Source organism: Pezoporus occidentalis, unplaced genomic scaffold (assembly GCF_034315485.1).
Source record: "Pezoporus occidentalis ecotype Australia unplaced genomic scaffold, CSIRO_AGI_Poc_V1 ctg93, whole genome shotgun sequence".
NCBI lineage: Eukaryota > Metazoa > Chordata > Aves > Psittaciformes > Psittacidae > Pezoporus > Pezoporus occidentalis.
In genome coordinates, this window is record NW_026916294.1 from 8,788,664 (window position 1) to 8,807,310 (window position 18,647).

At 44.0% G+C, this 18,647-nt stretch overlaps 1 protein-coding gene across 12 annotated transcripts in view; it reads left to right on the forward strand.

The window, feature by feature from the left end:
• TTBK1 (tau tubulin kinase 1) overlaps positions 1 to 18,647 on the forward strand; it is a 77,210-nt gene that overhangs the window by 16,726 nt on the left and 41,837 nt on the right. For 11 of the 12 annotated variants that reach the window (XM_062605913.1, XM_062605911.1, XM_062605902.1 and 8 more), the window contains 4 exons: positions 1,184 to 1,331; positions 10,244 to 10,317; positions 10,815 to 10,955; positions 12,159 to 12,263. In XM_062605913.1, the coding sequence (XP_062461897.1) occupies positions 1,184 to 1,331; positions 10,244 to 10,317; positions 10,815 to 10,955; positions 12,159 to 12,263 (468 nt within the window). Of the gene's footprint in view, positions 1 to 1,183; positions 1,332 to 10,243; positions 10,318 to 10,814; positions 10,956 to 12,158; positions 12,264 to 17,683; positions 17,753 to 18,647 lie in introns of those variants that run through there. The other variant, XM_062605914.1, reaches the window with a different exon arrangement.

Genomic DNA, 18,647 nt, shown 5'->3' on the forward strand with positions numbered 1-18,647 from the left:
AGCAGTGCTTAGGGCTTCCTGAGCAGTTGTTAACAGAGGGAACACGACATGCTGAAAGGAAGGGGTGCAGCTATGTTCAGTGACAAAGTGCTAATCAGATCAAAGGAGCCCTGATCTAGCTCTGCTGTAAACCTGAATTTGTTCCTGAGCAGCATAGTATGCTTTAAATATATCCAAGAGAAACAAATATAAAATGCTTTTCCTGGTGTAGACGTTGACACTTGCAGCGTGTTGGGAGTCTGCCGTATACATGCATATGTGGAACTATATGTGCATGTGCTGTCAAGTCTCTGCAAAAAGAGAATCAAGGAATCACCTTCCAGGAAAGGCAGAGAATCCCAGCTTGCTCTCTGGAGGGGTGGCTGCTCTAGAACAGGCAGAGGACCTACCTCTAGTAGGTGCCTATCAAATATGCTGAGACTTGGACATCTTTAGCTTTGAGTTTGTCAATTGAAATGGTTTTGATTTCTGTGTAGTGAGACCCTTCCATTGTGAAACAGTCTTTAAATCAGCTCAGAGACATAAAGGGCATTATTTGCTGCAGTTTAAGGTTTTTAAAAAGAGAATGAGAAACAATGGAGATGTATTTGTGGCTTATACATGACTTGAGGTAGTGCATTGGGTGGTTTGTAGTTCTCTGGAATGTGGCAATGCAATACTCTCAATAACAGAGCAGGTCAAGCATCTTGTTAGATATTCCAGTGGATGTTTGGTTCTATATTTAAAATCCTGTGAATGAGATGTAAACTGCATTTAACTTATTTCTTGAAAGCGTTAGTTCCAACACCATGGTTGTGTTCTACTGCAGAGATGTGTTTGCTGAGAGGGAATGACAGTTTTTATCTGCCAAGGTCTGAATAGGGGTGCTACCATCTCCTTTAAGGGTCTTGCCTTGAATTTTGGCAAGAGCATTATTGGGGTATTATCATTTGCTTGTAAACGTATCACATGTCATCACTTGCTAGGCTTATTCTTTGTTGTTACAGCAAAGAATTTATACATAGCACAGTCAAGTGGGTAGCTGGAATTTTGCCTAGGTTTGCGGTGAAGGGATTCAGGCACAGCACAGACTGGGATCTGAGTTTGTTCTCCCCATGCAGTAACGGAGCTAGTGACTGGCTCTGTGAGAGCCAGTTTGATGTCTCTCATGTGCATCATAGCAAACCTCTTTGTCCTTTTCTAGTTGAAGAAGATTGGTGGTGGTGGCTTTGGGGAGATCTACGAGGCGATGGATCTGCTGACCCGTGAGAACGTGGCCTTGAAGGTGGAATCAGCCCAGCAGCCCAAGCAAGTTCTCAAGATGGAAGTGGCCGTCCTGAAAAAGCTGCAAGGTAAAGCAGAAAACTCCTCAGAAGTGCTAAAGGTCACTGTGCATGTTGACAATTAGAATCAGAAGTCGCAGATGTTAATGATTTTTCTCTTCGGCTTCCACCTATATGTTGTGCTACCTTAAGTCCTTCAGCTCCAAAAGTTATTACATTCTGCAGAACATCCAGCTGCTCTCTGTAGTGAGATCCAACTACAGGGAGTATTTTTGTCTGCCAGGCTATAGGAACAATGGGGAGACTCAAACTGCACTTGTGGAACGCTGGTCTGTGCAGTCTAGTGACGATGATGAGGTAGTAAGGACTAGAGCAAGCAACGTGTGATGGAAAAATGAGAGTAACTGATTACCTCCCAGGGCACCAGGACAGTGTTTGTGGCTGTAGCACTGGGAGAATGACAGAGTATCCAAGTGGAAATGGTTGACTGCCTAATAGAGGAGTGCAAGAAGTGGATAACATGAAGTACAAGGAAGCTGGCATTTAGTTGATTTTTTTGTCTACCTGACTTCTGAAGGAGGAGGTGAAGTAATTTTAGGTCTTTTAGTTTGGGGGGGTTGAATTATGTGAATTTAAATTATATGACTGTTCTTAAGTTTCCCTAACACAGCCTTCTATCAGTTTGGATGTGGAAGTCAGCCCTGGGAGCATCAGTTTCTGTAGCTGAACCTGGCAAAGCTTATAAGCAGGTTTCAAACTGACTGGGAAGCAGCAAAATGAGAGTCTGCCTTGACTTGTGTCCAACCCTGCTTCCACTTAGCAATCACACTGAAGGGAGACTTGCTTTATGCCAGATGCTGTTTGCTTGGTTGAAACCATAAATAAGGCTCAAAGTTGAAACTTCCTATGCAGACCTTTAAAGTCTTCACAGTCACAGTTACTCTCAGCGAGCTGGTAGAACAGTGTGAAGGAAGCCAGCCACTATCCTTAAGGCATTTGCAATGCTCATGAGCTACAGTTTAACGCCAAAGGGTACAACAGGTCTTGCTGCAGTTGTTCCTGGCTGAAGGAACGTTGAGGGGGCTTTTACTAAAAACTGATCACTAGAGGAGGATGTAAACCAGGAATTCCCAAATCAGTCTTTGAGGAACAGAGAACTGATCTTTGCTAAAGCGCATTTTGCATGGATTTCCTTGTGATGGCAAGGGCAGCTCTTGACAGGTATAGTTACATATTCTAGTATATGCCTTTGAAGGGATGTTCCTTTTTTGCAGGCTTCCTGTTTGGGATGAGGAAACACCTTCCCATGCATTAGTATCCTTATCACCAGGGCTTATCCTTCAGAGATAGTGCTGTGGACCTGTGTCCGTTTCTATACTTCTGCCCTTGTATGAAACCCCCAGGGATCTGGTTGAATTAGAGGATGAGATTGTTTCAGGTCTTGTGAAACGGGTTACTCAATGGTTGTGGCAGATTGCCTCTAGCTAAGAGTCAGTGAATTATTCTTGAAGGTCAGATGACTTCCCACAGTTCAGCCCTGCTAAGAGGAGGACTAGTAAGGCCTTTCTGAATACACTGGATTGTAATAAATGCAGCTGAGCTGGTAAAGAGAATTGAAACAAAGGAGAAATCAACCCATATCATTAGGAGGCAGCTTGATCTGTGACAGGCCTGGAGACACAGAGCTCTCAGAACAGCAGAGAAGGTGGCAAGGCAGAGATTTTGACTTTTGAGTTTGGTTGTGCACTTGGAAATGCTCTGAATTGAGTGAGGGTGTGACTGGGTAAAACAGCAGATCATTAGAACACCAAGAGTCAATGCTGCCATGCTGGCTGGTGTCACTGTGTGGTACACCTGCAGCAGGCAATGCTTGAACAGCATGTCACCAAATCAGAGCTGTGATGCCCCATCCTTGGCAGTGTTCAAGGCCAGGCTGGATGGGGCTTGGAGCAAGCTGGTCTAGTGGAAGGTGTCCCTGCCTGTGGCAGGGGGTTGGAACTGGATGAGTTTCAGAGTCCCTTCTAACCTAAACCAGTCTGGGATTCTATGAACTAGCATCAGAAAATGCGTGATGAGTTGACTTATACGCATGTTTTGCCATCAGTGTTTATGTCTGAAAAACTGAGAATATCAAATGCTTCAGAAAACACCCACCAGTGTACACTGTGTGATCCTGGGCACTGGGGAGAGGGAGCGGTGGCGTGTGGCAATAGTGAAGTCCCTTGGCAAAGCAGTTAGCAAATATTAAGGGACAGGAAAGACAGAAGCAGCAGAATTGGTTCTGCATCAACTATACTGCATCTGAGAACAACAGATTACTTCAGCCATGTTTTTACAAATCAAGCTGTTCTGTGAAGAATTCAGCTTTTTTGGTTCAAGGTTAATCCCCAAATGCCTTCCTGAAATAAACGCTGGAGTTAAAATAAGAAATTGGGTTAAGAGAGTTGGGAATCATGTATTGTGTATGTTTTCACAGTGAGCTGATGCAAAGAGGTAAAAAACATTCCAGAAAGGGAGAGACTGACTTTACAAACAGCTGGATGGAGGAGGTTGGTGTTACCATAGGTTATGTGTTTGGTTCATGTTTTCCAGGTGAAAAACAATGGAACAGTGTTGTCTAAAATTCCTCTCTACTTTTATGTTTGAACTGAACATTGCAGTCCTCTTAAATAGTACAGCTGCATTGTTTTCTATTTAGGTGCCACACCAACATTAAAGGACTCACGAGCTACTGCTTCTCAGAGCTTGTGATCAGGATCTTGCAAGTTGCTAGAGCTTCACCGAGTTTGAGATAAAGCAGGCTGACCATTAGCCCATATTGCAGACCTGCATCAGGACCTGATTTGGGTGCAGCCTGATCTCTCAGTGCAGTAGTTCTTTATTGGTTTGGACTGCAGGCTGTTGCCAACAGTGAGACTTTCTGGGACACTTCCTGGAATAGTCACATAATGAACACAGCCGCAGGTCTCTCACAGTGTCCTTTCTGAGCTGGCCGTCACAGAATCATAGAGTACCAGATTGAATCATAGTCCATGCAGAACAACTGGGGAACTAATCAGTTAATGACTGTTCTAGAGATTCTCTGTACCTTCTAATAACCACTGTGTGGAGTTTTCCACTGTGAGGGTGGTCCAGCGCTGGCACAAGTTGCTGAGAGAGGTTGGGTAGTCTCCATCCTTGGAGATCTTCAAAACCCAAGTGGATGCTGACCTGGAAAACCTTCTGTGCTGTCTGTGCTTGAAGTGGGGGTGCGTGGACTAGATGATCTAAAGAGGTCCCTTCCAACATCAATGGTTCTGTGATATTTGTGCTTGGTGTGTGCGAGATCACTGCCACTTCAGTGTCCCTCAGCTGCCCTGCAGAGCTGTTCTGTTCTGCTCTTACTTGGTTTGATTGTTTTAGCTGCATAGTGCTTTTTCTTTGTTTGGATATTAATGCCTTTGCCAAAGGCAGAGTTCTTTCTGACTTGTATAGTTACTTCAAAGGATCGTAGATCATCTTCTGACCAACCTTCCAAACCTTTATACTGTCTTGGGGCTGGGAAACACCAGCAATGGTGCCCTTTTAGGCTTTGGGTGAAACGTGATGGAGAAGTCAGCTTAGAGTTTCTTGTTCAAGAAGGTGACAAGCTGAAGCTCTCGGTCTGCCTGTTGTTACACATTTACCCAAAAAGTTTCTACCAGATTTCTGTCCTTTTTTTGCCTTCTATGGACTATTTTAGTCCTTGGCACTGTTGAACCAAAGCCATTTTCTCAGTGTGCGTTGGTTATCTTGCTTGGGGAACAGTGAAATCGCATTCTCTTTTTGGTACCATTAGGAATGTTGACCTTGGTATTACATTGTGTATTATTGTCTTTCATGGTCAGGAGGCCTGCAGCCTCAACAGTGCCTGGTTTTACCCATGTCATCATTGTAGATGGCATCCTTCATGGGGTCCTTCGTGATGCATAAGGTCTCTTGCATGAGGAGTCACCATCTGAAAGCAAGTCTGTATTTCCAGGTCCTCACCCTTTGGTGCACGCAGGCAACCCCACCTTGTAGAACCAGTGGCCACTATAGATTATGACCTTAGAACTCTTTTTACTTCAGATCCACCATGGGTTTACCTACTGTCTGCTGTAGGTGAAGTTCTCTGCTGTTTATCAATACCAGCCTGAGCAGCTCTTTTGTCCTGACTACTGGAGTTGCTCACCACTTCTTTCAGGCTTGCTTATCTCTGGCTTATCTGTCCCTTCCATGGATGAAGGAGTAAGCAGGACTAACCTTACATGTAGGGTCAGGAACTTTCCCTTCCTTGAAGAAGGCTGCTGTGCAGTCTGAGCTGCTGGGTGTCATGGAGAGTCCAAGGAACCACATCAGAGAGTAGACTCTGCTGCAGTAATATATAGTAATATATATTTATCTCTAAAATTTTCCATAAGTAACAAGTAATATGGAAATGATGAATGAAAAATTCATAGCATACAGGGAGAAGAAATGTGTGTATGTAGTTGGCAAGTATAAGGGTAATAAATCTAAGTAACACTATAAAAAAAGATGGTAAGAAACATTACCATGTAGACAGCTAATAGAGAATTACCCTACTAGGGACAAATAACAAATTCAGAAAGCATTTCAGGGATAGTTTGGCACATCTGCCCAGGGAAATTCTGCATGAATACAGCTCCTCTGTCAGAAGAATACTATTTTAGTGCCAAGCCCTCACTTTATTACCTTAATCACTGCTGTAAAATTATCTTGAAGTGAGATAACTGTGTATGATTGTACCATTTGCGCATCATTTTAACCTACTGGGCTTTTCTACTTTGCAGTCAGGCATTTTGAAACCAAGCTAAGCTGCATTGGCAAAATACTTGCAGATACAGCAGGGATCCAGCAGAGAAGGTGGCTGCTTTAGTTGTATCTGCAAGTGTTTTGCTGTGTAGACAAGCCTTCTGGCCACATGTGTTAAAGAGCGAGTGGAAATAAGATCTGCATGGCTGAGTGAATTAGCAGTTTATCCAGAGAGCAAGAAGGGCCTTTGCAAGGTTTTATCTGCTTGACCCTTTTAAGCTCTGTCTACATTAGTGAGCAGTGTAGTACCAGCAGATTAGTTGTTAGAAGCACTTGCTCAGACCACTGCATCTCTAGCATATATAGCTTGGGGATTTTACACTATAAACAACATGTGTTTGGGGGGATTTTGCTTTGGGTTAGCTTTAATCTGGTTTCCCTTGTCTAAGGGGCCAGTTGTTAATTTGGACTGTCTCCTTTAGGGTTTGGGGACTCTTTGGTGTGTATGTGGAGCTGAGCTCCTGGGTCTGTTTGCTGAGGAAAGTTAACATGACCCAAAGGCACCCAGTGAACAGCACATGGTAATTGCAGTGATGTACAGCAGTATGGAGGCTTGCTTTAAAAACTTACTGCCATTATAAACCAGGAGTCTGGGACTCTCATTCTTTGGATTCATGGGGAGAAAAGAATGGGATGGTTTGCTGTCACTGAACACATGGAAGAGTCCTGTCACCTCTAGAAGCGCAGATGTTTTTCTTTATCTTCAATACTTGTCTAACCCTTTGGAATACAGACAGATGGAAACCTGCCTGCTCTCTATGTGACTTTTTGTCCCCCACCTTGGATTTGCTGTGGAGGAGCATTCAGGAGGCAGAGGAGCATCTGTGAAATACTGTCCGGACTCTGTTTCCCACTTCTGAGGTCTTTGAGTTTAATCAAAACACAATGGCTCTGTTAGAACAGCTCTGCCACAGCTTTTGAGGTCCTTGGTATGGGCTGTCTCAGCGTCAGTTTGCCTTTCCAGTGGCAGCCTTAGTTGCACAAATAGTAATCCAGTATCCCTGATTAAATCCGGTGGGTTATTTGCTCCACATTTGCTCCACCTTTATGGGCTGCTGCAGAGAGGGATGTGGAAACCATCTGCACATGTGAAACCAGGTACTGTGTCTGCTCTAGATGCTCACCTGGGGCTGTGTGACGCCCAGCAGCAAATGCTTGAATTCAGAAATATCTTCCCTGTCCTTGAGGGTTCTCTCTCAGAGCACTCTGAAGGCATATGAGACCTGGATAGTGCAAAAAGCTCTCATATGAGTCGTACAGTCCAGATGCCTTCTGGTCCGCAGGCTCCCCAGAATACAGATGTGGCCACAGCATTCAGTTTCCTTGGCTGGGATTCTCTTTGGAACAGTCAGATGAAAAGGGCAGGTTAGTTTGGTGCTGGGCACTGCTCTGTGTCACTGTGGTGGCAGTTTTGCCCTGGTGTGAGGCCCCGTGTGCCTGCCTTTGACCTCACTCACAGCCGGACGCTCCTTGGCTCTCCGTAGCGTGTCACTCGCTCTGTCAAGGCAGCTTTTCAGCGGAACCAATCTCATTGCGTAGGACTCTGATTAATTTTATTCTGCAGTGCAGAGATCTTCTGCATATTGAGTAGCTGTGCAAGATGCAGCCTGGTCACAGGCACTGTTGGGGTTTGAGTACCTGACTTTATTACAGCAGATAGGGAGGTAGGGCTGTGTTGCTTGGTCTCCCTTACTGCCAGGGGTTGGAAAGGGAAGGATTTCCTGTCAAAATAAGGGAAGAAAAGGGATCTTGCTTGGTTTTTTTTTTTTCTCATTTGCCAGTCCTAGTCTCTTCTTTTTGCTTACGTGAGTTTTTCACGCTCAAGTGGTGCCTTAACTCTCTATGGTTCAATTTGTTACTTTTGTATACGTGTTTTATGTGTCTCTTGTATTTTGCTGCTTGATGTAACTATCTGGAAAGCAGGGTCATTTACCCTTGGCAGGTTTTTAGGCTGTCACAGAATGGCAGATTCAGACACTTGATGCAGCTCTGCCTAGCACTGCGTTTTTCCATGCGGAAGAATCAAATGAACTGTCATTTTGGGCCACATGTTTTCTGCATCAGCTGTGATGTCAAGGGAAAGGTGAGGATTTAAAACACACTTTTCTTCGAGGTTGGGTTGAATTTTTGCTCCTTCAGTATTCTGCCTTGCCCTGTGTGGGATCTATTATCAGCTGCTCATCTTAAATATTTTAGTGGGCTTGGGAAAGGAGATGAGGAACCATGCCATGCAAGGCCAGGCAGCTTTACCTTTTACTGTTTGATTAGAAGGTGACAACCAGTCTTTTGTTGTTATGCCCATTAGTTCATTAATTTATTTAGTCCATTCATTTACTACAGAAGCACTAGCACAGTTGGTTAAATACTAGTTAACTACTGTCAGATATCATTATTTAAGCCTTTACTTCCAGCACAGAATTTGTTTTCTTTCATGTTCAAAACTCCTTGTCTCCAGCTGGGTTGACGAGTCCCTGAAGTCAGCTAGTTTGTCTGGCCAGAGGTAAAACTAACTGCAAAGGAAAGAAAACTGTATGCAGGTCAGCTTTGCCAAGCTACAGACACTGTTTCCAAGCAAGTTGGATAATGATAACTCTCATCTCATTTTCTAGTCCTGATGGATCATCTATTTCTTTAGACTGTTTGTAAAGAAGTGAGTCCAGTATCTGTGATAAGCTGATAAACCTGATTCTGATGTGGACAGGCAAGAGGATAGCTGTATAATGTACATTGCATCTCTAATGTAGGAGTATGAAAAATAGACACAGCTTCCCAAATGCTGGTGAAAGCAGTAGTGTAGCTGGTTGTCCACAACTGTGCATATTACAGAGACCCTGGCAGTGCCAAGTGCTCACTATGGACTTGGGCTTTTCCTCTGCAGCTTTCTTCAGGGTTGAGCTGCTGGGTGGCTGTGCCATGGTGGTTATTTTTGACCACCAGTATTCTGTTGGGTTTGGTACTTCCTGTATTAACTGAATAAAAAGAACTTTGACTGATTCTAGAAATAAGCTGAGTTTGTGATTAGAGGGGTCAGAGGCCACTGCTGACGTGAGAGGCAGGCCTTGAAGAAAATGAGTGCCTGACATGGATAGATTGAGGGGATGATTTGGGCTGGGAGTGGGAGCTCTGGATGTCTCTAGTACAACCTCCTGCTCCAAGGAATAGATCAGACTCTTATAGGCAGTTACTGTATATCTTTGTGTTCCTCCTTTTTTAATTGTAAAACTGGGAAGTATCAAACAATAAGCTTTGGTTGGAAAACTAATTAAAATCACCATTGCTCAAGTGCTGCAAAGACATACAGGGCAAAGTTCTGCAATGATACTCGCTCCCTTTCCTGCTTAGAAACCCCACAAGGAACCGCAGTGTTCACCACTGTGGTGTGTATGAACCTTTACTCTGTTATCAACAGTCTGCTGTTAGAGGAACTTGTGCAGCATACAGAAACCACACCATCACAACTCCATTACAGGTCAGGATCTGAAACCCCAGCCTCTGCTCCCCCTGCATTTTGTAACACAGAGAATGACCATGGAGGACTACCTGAGTGTTGTGGGGTGGCTGATTGGTTTTGATTTTGCCTGACTAGATGTAATTCATAGCTCTAGCACCATGCCAGAGCTCAACATGCAACTGCCCAGGTTTATTTCCTTCTTTTATTATGAAATTGCTTTAATGGGTCCATGGAGGTTTTTTCCATAAGCATCTTTTTTTTCCATATGCTTCTGACTATTAAAATCAGGGTTTGTCCATGCTGATGTAGGCTTAGTTTAGTTGTTGCAGGGTATGCAGTACTGGCAGGCAAATGTAGTAGTGCTACCACACAGGGATGGTGGTGGCTGTGGCGGTGTTGCCTGCATGTGGTGGTGGTATAAACTGCACTTCGTCACACTCTCACTTGTGCCCTCTGTCAGTTTGAGGATTTGAGAATCCCTGACACAGATTTCTGCTCATGGCTATTTCACAGGCAGTTTTCTTGATGAATGGCGTTACTTTCCTGAGCTATGAGACTGGGAAGTAGAAATAAAATCAGTCTGTTCTGCAGAACTCCCTGCCTGATGCCTCTTGCAGTTACAAGCCCTTGATCAGAAACCACCTTTCCAACAATCATGACCACGTCTTCCATTTTGTGTGTTTCTGTTTCCTTTCAGGGAAAGATCATGTTTGCAGATTTATTGGCTGTGGAAGGAATGAAAAATTTAATTACGTGGTCATGCAGCTTCAGGTGAGTTCTGGGCTTCCCCTCAGCCCCCATCCTATGCAGATGGCACCACAGTGAAGGATTCACAGTGACAGCAGACAGCCAAGCACTGGTGTAGAGACTTCGTTGTACAGAGAAAGTGGGTGGAATGGGAGACAGTGAGACTGGGGGGGGGGGGGGGGTGGTGGTGTTGCTGTGATACCCTCCCTTGGGATAGCTCCACTTGTCAGGATGTGCTAAGATATTTCACAATACACAGTTTGAGGCAGTGCTGTCCATGCCGTGCCTGTTTCCCAAACAGTACGTCAGCTGATTTCCCAGTGTAATGGTCTGCTATCTTCTTATGAGTCAACACAGCAGTTGAAAGTTAAAATGAAGCATTGGAAGATCTTGTACAAGAAATAAAGCAGACATAAAGTGTCTGAGGAGCATTTCTGCTTTTGGGGGGGATGACGCACGTTAGAACTTGGAGCTGTGAAATGCTGTGTGTGATGGTTTAAGTGTTTTATTGATTGTTTCAGGGCCGGAATCTGGCAGATCTCAGGAGGAGTCAGCCTCGAGGGACTTTCACGCTGAGCACCACGCTGCGATTAGGCAAACAGATTCTGGAATCAATAGAAGCCATTCACTCTGTGGGATTCCTGCATCGAGACATCAAGCCTGTATGTTGGTTTGGAAATATGGGGTTTGCTTGTGTCTCTCTGTTCTGCTTGAGCCAAAGACAGTCTGAGTATGGGCAGATCTCAGTGGAGGCACTTAGTTCTTGCACATTCACACTGTCTGACACGTTGGCTGTTTTCTGCAAGTACAGACTAGTAATATAGTATTGTCATTCCTTTAAGTGCATAGAAAACTAGTTAGTATGGGCAGAGGCTGCTCCGTGGTGGCTTAGTAGCTGTCAGTCATACTTGTACCAGTTAAGATCACATAACGAAGCAATCTAATTCCAAACAATCATTTGGAGTCCAACCATTTATTCCTATAAAAGGGGTTCAGAAACGATGTCTTGCTCTGTGACCCATCACTTGAATAAATGCTGTTTCATGTATTTGACTCAGCTAAATAATCCTCTTAATCTTTTCTGAGCAATTGCCAAAAAAACTGGAGCAGAGGTTCCAGTGTCAGAAACACAGCCACGATGGTGGGCATCTGCCTTGGTGAGGCACAGTAATTCCAACTCGCATTGTAGGAGCCAGTCTTCTTCCAGCTCTTCACTATTTGACTTCAACACTTGTTGGTCCCTAAGACCACCCTCCTTCCAGCAAAATCATTTGCTGCTTTTAAAATCAGGTGGGTTTGGCTGGTCAGATTCAGGTGAAAGTCAGTCATTAATGTAACTGCCCACAGATCCTTTATGGTAAAAGATATGTTTAAGATGGGGAGTTAAAAAAGAGCTGCTCTATTTGCTTCTTAGTTTATTTACTAAGAACCAAACCAAGTGATTTTTAGTTGTCTGAACATTTAGATCAGTTGAGGTAATGCAGTATAGTGGATGGAGATTCTGGGGGTTATGGCAGCATAAAGCATGCTGGCAGCTGAATGATCAGAAGTATTTGTCTGCAGTAACTCCAGCCTGGTATGCATGCGATGGAGCTCTCGCTTTTTCTTGTAGCAGCTGAAATTTAGTTAAGCTAATGTGAAATTTAGTTACTTTGAAACTCCACAGTCATTTGTTTGCAAAGTTAACCTCTTAACATGGCAGCGATGGGCTAATCAGGAGTTTAAGATGCATCTTGAAATTCTTCTCTTTGACTTATGTTTCCACCAGAGGCATGTGGGGTTATGTGACAAAGTTTTGTTATTAAATGGTCACTCTTACCCGGGTTTCTGGTATCAAACTGATTTGGTTTTCTTTCTTTATCTAGTCCAATTTTGCCATGGGCCGCTTGCCTTCAACGTACAGGAAGTGCTACATGTTAGACTTTGGTCTGGCCCGTCAGTATACCAACACCACTGGTGAAGTTCGGCCAGTAAGTACATTTGAAGTAATTTTTTTCCACTTCTGCAGCTGCTTAGGCGTGGAAAGCTTTGGGATTGTGTTTGGTTTGTGGTGGTTCTGCTCAGTCATTCTATATGACTGCATTTTCTGCAAGGTGAGATGCAGGCACATAGCTTCAGCTGAGTTGAGAATCTAAGAAGGGGATGCTTGGTGTTGTCTTACAAGGCATTTGGCTTTGTTTTTTTCTTTTCAAATAAGATAATAATGTTTTCCACAGGCTTGCAATACTTCTTGAGTACATAATGGCCAAGCAAAGAGGGTGAGCCCAGTGCTGGCCGTGTAACTTTTGTATTGCCAGAGGACTGCTCTAGTTGAGTCCTTTGTGATCTGGGGAACAAGGTTGGTGTGTTCTTAAAGCTTTTTATGACAAAATTAAAATGCTGGAAGTTAGAGGCTGACTTGGTCTCTGAGGCTGAGCTCACTGTGAACTGCAACCTGTAATGCTTTTCCAGCCTTCCCTGGCTTTGGTTTTGTGTACATTGCTCCCTGACAAGATTTCTTAGCAGGCGGATTTCAGTGTGCCTGCTTGGAGGGGAGGTAAGGGCAGAGGGCATAATTGCAGCACATGACATGTGGTGTTATCTTTATCAGCACTGTGTTATGTGGGGTCACCCATAAGGATACATTAAGCTTCAGGTGCTCTAGGTATCATTTAGAGCATTCCTAGATTTATTTTGGAACGCAGCTCAAGCAGGGAGGGCTAAAGGCAATCTCTGTTTATCATCCTAAGCCTGTACCTTTGGGGTCTGCACATCTTTTCCATCTGCAAGATAACTGTTGTTCTGGAAAACATGGACAATGTGAGAGCTAAATTCAGAGATTCTGTAGCACAGGATATGACTGGGGAGGGGGAAGAAAGCAAAGATCAGTGAACAGATTCTGTGTCTTTTTTTCTTTTTATCTCCCCCCCCCCCATCTTTTCAGTTGGACATTAAAAGCCTTTTCTTTTTAGCTGTAGATGGGAGCAGCTCCAAAGCTTGTGTTTACATCTTAAGGAGAAACACACCATGTACTACCGGTCTTCCTTGTTCATGCTGTTGAGTTTAAGGATAACCCTCCTCCATACTGCCCTTTGCAAAATGCAGCCCCACTCCTTTCCTCTTTCTGCAGTTAGAATTCTAGCCCACTATGGGTTGAAACAGGGTTTCTGCAAAATTTCTACATTGTTTCAGTGAAGCAATGAGTACATATGTATTTCAGGTCCTGTTGTTTGATCAGTGTTTTGTCTTGACAACGAAAGAAGCCAGTTGTTATAGATGTCTCTTCTTTTGGATCCTCTTTTTTTCTTCTTTTCTCCCAGTAAAATTACTTTGCTTTCATTTTGCTACATCCTTAGAACAATACTCCCAGGCCCTGGTTTTGGAAAAGCACTCCATCCAGCCTTGATGTATTTCAGGGCAAAAGACTTCTGTGTATCTTGCAGGCTGTGTCCTGCCTGGGTTGGTGTGGGTGAGGTGGGGTTTGGTTAGGATGCAGGGCTCTGAGAAGGTTGGTCTTAATGCTGGTTGCTTGCTTGCCACAGATGAGTCTTGTGGAAGAACTAGTAACACATAATCTTGTCTTGAAAAAAGACAAAAGGATCCCCAGAGGGGTGGGAGCAATAATAAAAAAAATAACAAAAAATACTGACTTCAGTTCCCTTGTTTCATTTTTTTAATTATTATTATTTAAGGAACTTTATCATTTATTTCACCAAAGAGTATTTCAAGCCAGTAGGTAGTCTTATGTCTCCATTCTCTTTCAGTTTCTTTATCCATGAAGAGCCATAGAATCCCAGACTGGTTTGGGTTGGAAGGGACTTTAAAGCTCATCCCGTTCCAATCCCCTGCTATGGGCAGGAACACCTGGACCATGGTAATGTAGGGCAGGTTTGGGACCATAACTCCTTGATCATTACTGGTCTTTATTCAGGCCTGCCAGTTGTGTCCTGAACATGCAGTACAGACAGCTTTATTCTTTCCCTCTGCCTGCGACACCCTGCTTTCAGAGACATGTTCCCTGTGGCTCCACAAATAGCAATTGAAAATGGTCCAGCATTTAACAGCTTGGTCTTGATTATTTATTTGGAAACAGAGGCGAAGCCATGTTTTTCCTGGAGCCTCTCTCCTGTTGCAGGAGCTGACACTGGGCTGTTCTGCTCAGCCAGCATCTTTTTTGCTTAGTCAGCTGCAGCCCATTGATCAGCTCTTGATCTCCTCGTGGCTCCAACTGCAGTGCAGCACTTTGCAGCGCTGTGCTGAAGGCACCGCTCAGCTGTGAGGGCGGCTCTGTGAGTCAGGGAGCAGAAGGAAGATGCTGTAGGCAGGACAGGGCATAGCCTGTTCAGACGAGCGTGATGAAGGCTGCAGAAATGTGTCAGCTAACTGAGAAAAAGGTATTTCTTTTCCACAATATATGCCTTGTGTTAAAAATAGACCTTGCTGCAGTGAACAAGGTATTAGAAGAGGAGAGTGTGATATGTGATATGTTTCTCTACGAAGTAGTTTTCCCCCCAGTGGAAAACGAGCTGTAAAATAACATAAAGGATATGAACTCCTGTATCGTAAGAACCCAGATGTTCAAACATAGAAGCCCAGAAGCTTTTACACTTGTTTAGTACTTGAAATATATGTAAAGCTGTAAAGTTATGTTGGAGATGATCATTTTGCAGTCAAATAAATGGATCTGTGGAGCTATAGTACTCTGCTTAAGAAGAGATCATTTTTGTCCTGGGCTTCATATAGTTAAAAGGTAATTGAAGAAAAGGCTGAAAACACAGCAGTCACATAGGTTTAGCAGAGATGGGGAAAGGGAACAAAATGGACCTTTGTCTTTAAAAATATCTCACATTTAATATATTTACAGAAATGCCGTTTCTGTGGGAATGGGTCAGTTATAAAACAGATTGTGGAAATTACATAAAGGTTCTTGCTGTTACTTTTATTGTTGGTGCAGCAAATTTGGACTTGAGAAGGGAGTTCGTGTTCCAGTTTAAAACACTGCAACTACAGAAAGGCAGTGCAGTTGACATTAAATGTATGTAAAGCAGGCTAGCTGATGGGTTTTGAAATCTATTAGCAAGCAGGGACTCTTGTATCTTGTTACAACTAGTTGTTTCTCTACTTTTCCTCCCCTGGTTCAGTGAGGGTGACCTCCGATCATCCACATCAGGTTGTTGGTGGTTTGATTTTATGTAGCAGGTCTCTGATTAGAGCTCTTGTGCTGTAGGGGTGAGGGAAACAGAAGGAAATCTCCGGCTCAAATCCCATATATACCTGCAGGGAACTGTGATCGCATTTTCCATTTCCAAGTGCTTTTGCTGCCAAGCTGCAGGGGGGATCTATCTGGATGTATCATTCCTTCTGGTCAGTGCTGTTCCACTTGAAGCGTTGATTATTTTTCCCATGGGACTGCAGACAAAGGAACAGGAAACTATTATTATGTCTGGTGGTAAGGGAACAGGGACTTCACCCGCTGGGCAAGTGAATGTTGAATTGGATTGCAGGTTAGGTCTCCCCTCAGTCAGGTAAGTGTATTTGCTGCCAGGTTGCAGAGTGCCTATGTTTCTCTCTCTTTTGAATAAATACTCAATTATTCTGTGCAAAAGGGGTCCGTGCCAGCAGGGATGCTCTTAGACTTGCGTCTCAAAGCACCTTGTGGTGTAGGGGTGAGGTTGTGCTCTAGAAGGAGGGTGGTGTGGTTTTCATTTCTGTGCGAGGGGTGGAGAGATTTGAACTTAGCTCTGCTGCATCCTGGTGATTGCCACAACTCTCTCTTGTCTTGCTGTTACTAGAAAATGGTCATCTTCTTCACCTGACTCCAGGAAAGCATTATGAGCTGTAAATCCCCAAAGAAATGTGATTAACGCTTTACAACAGTCCAAAATACTTCAATTTCAGTGGTCCCTCAGCTCTGTGATACAGCTCATGAAGAACTTCTCTTCCTTATTCAGCATTCGGCATGCTTTCCATAGAGACATTCAGTACTGCATGTTCCCCAGTGGGACCATGCCTGTAAGAAACAAGTGCAGCTCTGCGGCCAAAATTCTCTTGTTAAAAATTGGATAATAATTGAATAATAGGGTTATAGCTGGAATAAGCCTTTGAGTAAGGAAAAATGCTCATTATTAGCCATGTTTCTAATGTGAGAAAGGCATCCTCATCTCCAGTGCAGGTTCTGGAGCAGGCATTGCATGATGAGGTGGTTCATGTTTGCTGTCTGGAAACACAAAATTATTACCCTGGTCTCTTCTGATGATAAAATCCATTGGTAATTTTGATTCTCCTGAAGTAAAGAAGGGAAGGTGTCATTTTAACTCATCTCCTTCAGGTCTTTTGCTTTGAAAAGAATAGTAGGAGACTGTCTCAAAACTGAAGTCAATGCAAAATCTACAGAGTTCCTGGAACTTGCACATTTTTAGGGAAGAGGAATAGTAAGACTCAGAAGAAACACCACTGAGCTGATTGCTCCAGATTGGTTGGTTTCTGTTGGTATCTGTGTCTCCCAGCTGAGATCTTTCCTCAGTTTACTGAATTGAGTTTTAAGGCTGTATAATACATAATACTAGCTCTTGCCTCTGATCAGTGTGGCCCTCATGTTTTCACACTGTGCAGTTTACATCTTAAGATACAGTGACTGCTCATGTGGCCTAAAAGCGGCACTGACTTTCATTCTGCTCTCTTTCAAACTGCCATATAATCATAGAATCAGATTGGTTTGGGTTGGAAGGGACCTTAAAGTTCATCCAGTTCCAACCCCCTGCCACCAGCAGGGACACCTTCCACTAGAGCAGGTTGCTCCAAGCCCTGTCCAATGTGGCCTTGAACGCTGCCAGGGATGGGGCAGCCACAGCTTCTCAGGGCACCCTGTGCCAGGGCCTCAGCACCCTCCCAGGGAAGAATTTCTTCCTAATGTCTCATCTCAATCTCCCCTCTGTCAGGTTAAAGCCATTCCCCCTTGTCCTGTCCCTACAGGCCCTTGTCAGAAGCCCCTCTCCAGATTTCTTGTTGGCCCCAGATAACTTTAGGAAGGGAAATCACAGTAGAATCATACAACTGGTGTGTGGTTAGGATGTATGCATCTCTCCTCTCAGCTTGGGGTTTTTATACTGTTAGGTGTGATCTATGAGCAGGGGGAAATCGTCTCTAGAGGGACCCCTTTCACCACTTGACAACACACACACCACAGGCTCACCCAAAGCCTGGGATCTAGATGAAGCTAAATTCAGCATGGACCAACAGCCCTGGGGAGGATGCTGGGAGATGGCAACAGCTACACAGGAGACCCAGGTTTCTGGAGGGATACAATATTGAATCGTTTTTTAATTCATTTCTGTTTAATTTTTTTCTCATTTTGTTGTTTTTTATCATGTTTTTCTTTGGGTTTCTCTCTGTTTTACAGTTCTTTTGGGCTCTTCTTTTGAGGCTGTGTTTGATGCGTTGGCTTCCCATCCGCTGCTCGTAACCATCTCTGCTATGAGTTGTGAGTGAGCCATCACCATGCTTCTGGGTTTTCATTTTGTTTTGTGCTTTTGTTATATACCAAAGTCCGAATGACACCTGGTTTTCTTTTTTCCCCTCATGATATGTTTGTCTTTCAGCAGGATCGTGACAGCCACCTAAATGTGCTGCAGAGGCATAGAACACTTGGGATGCTGCCTGAGGGGCTGGCAGGCATTTGGGTGGTGCCCAGGGACTGTGGTTTTGTCACTTCTGTTGTTGCAGAGGCCAGGGGAGGGGAGTTCTGTCCTCTTACAGTTTTGGCTCCAGCTTCCTCTAAGTCCTTTCTGACTCCCCGTTGGGATAAAAAAGTGCTGCTGTTTAAATTAGTGTAAAACGTGTTTAAGAGGTGCAGAATTTGCCTTCACAGAAGAGGTGGAAATGCATATCCCTGCGTCTCCTCCATGAGCCTGGTGGAAGCAGAAGATTGCTAGAAGTCACAGAGATACTTCCTCTTAGTGCAGTTAAAGCTTCCTTTCACTTTTCTTTCTTATCACAATTTTTCCAATGGGTCATTTCAATCCAAGATGTATCTCCAAACGCTTACCATGATCTGTGGCATTTCCTCTCTCCCGTTACCACCTTCTCTTCGATCTGCGCTCTCTTCTCATTTTCTTACTGCTGGAAATCCTTTCCCTGTTTCCTGGAGAGGTGGGTCAGTAACCTTAGATGACAGCAGGCCTGCCAGTGGCAAAGGTGGTGGATCTCATGGGGTGTTTGTACCTCAGGCTTCCAGACGTTGGGGGAGAACCAGCAGATACGTTCCATGAGGATAAATACCACAGGCATAAGAAACAGCAGGAGGAAAATACTGACATCCAAGCATAAGTTTTTAAGCTGGAAACTGGGACATCCAAAATACCAATCTAGGAAACACT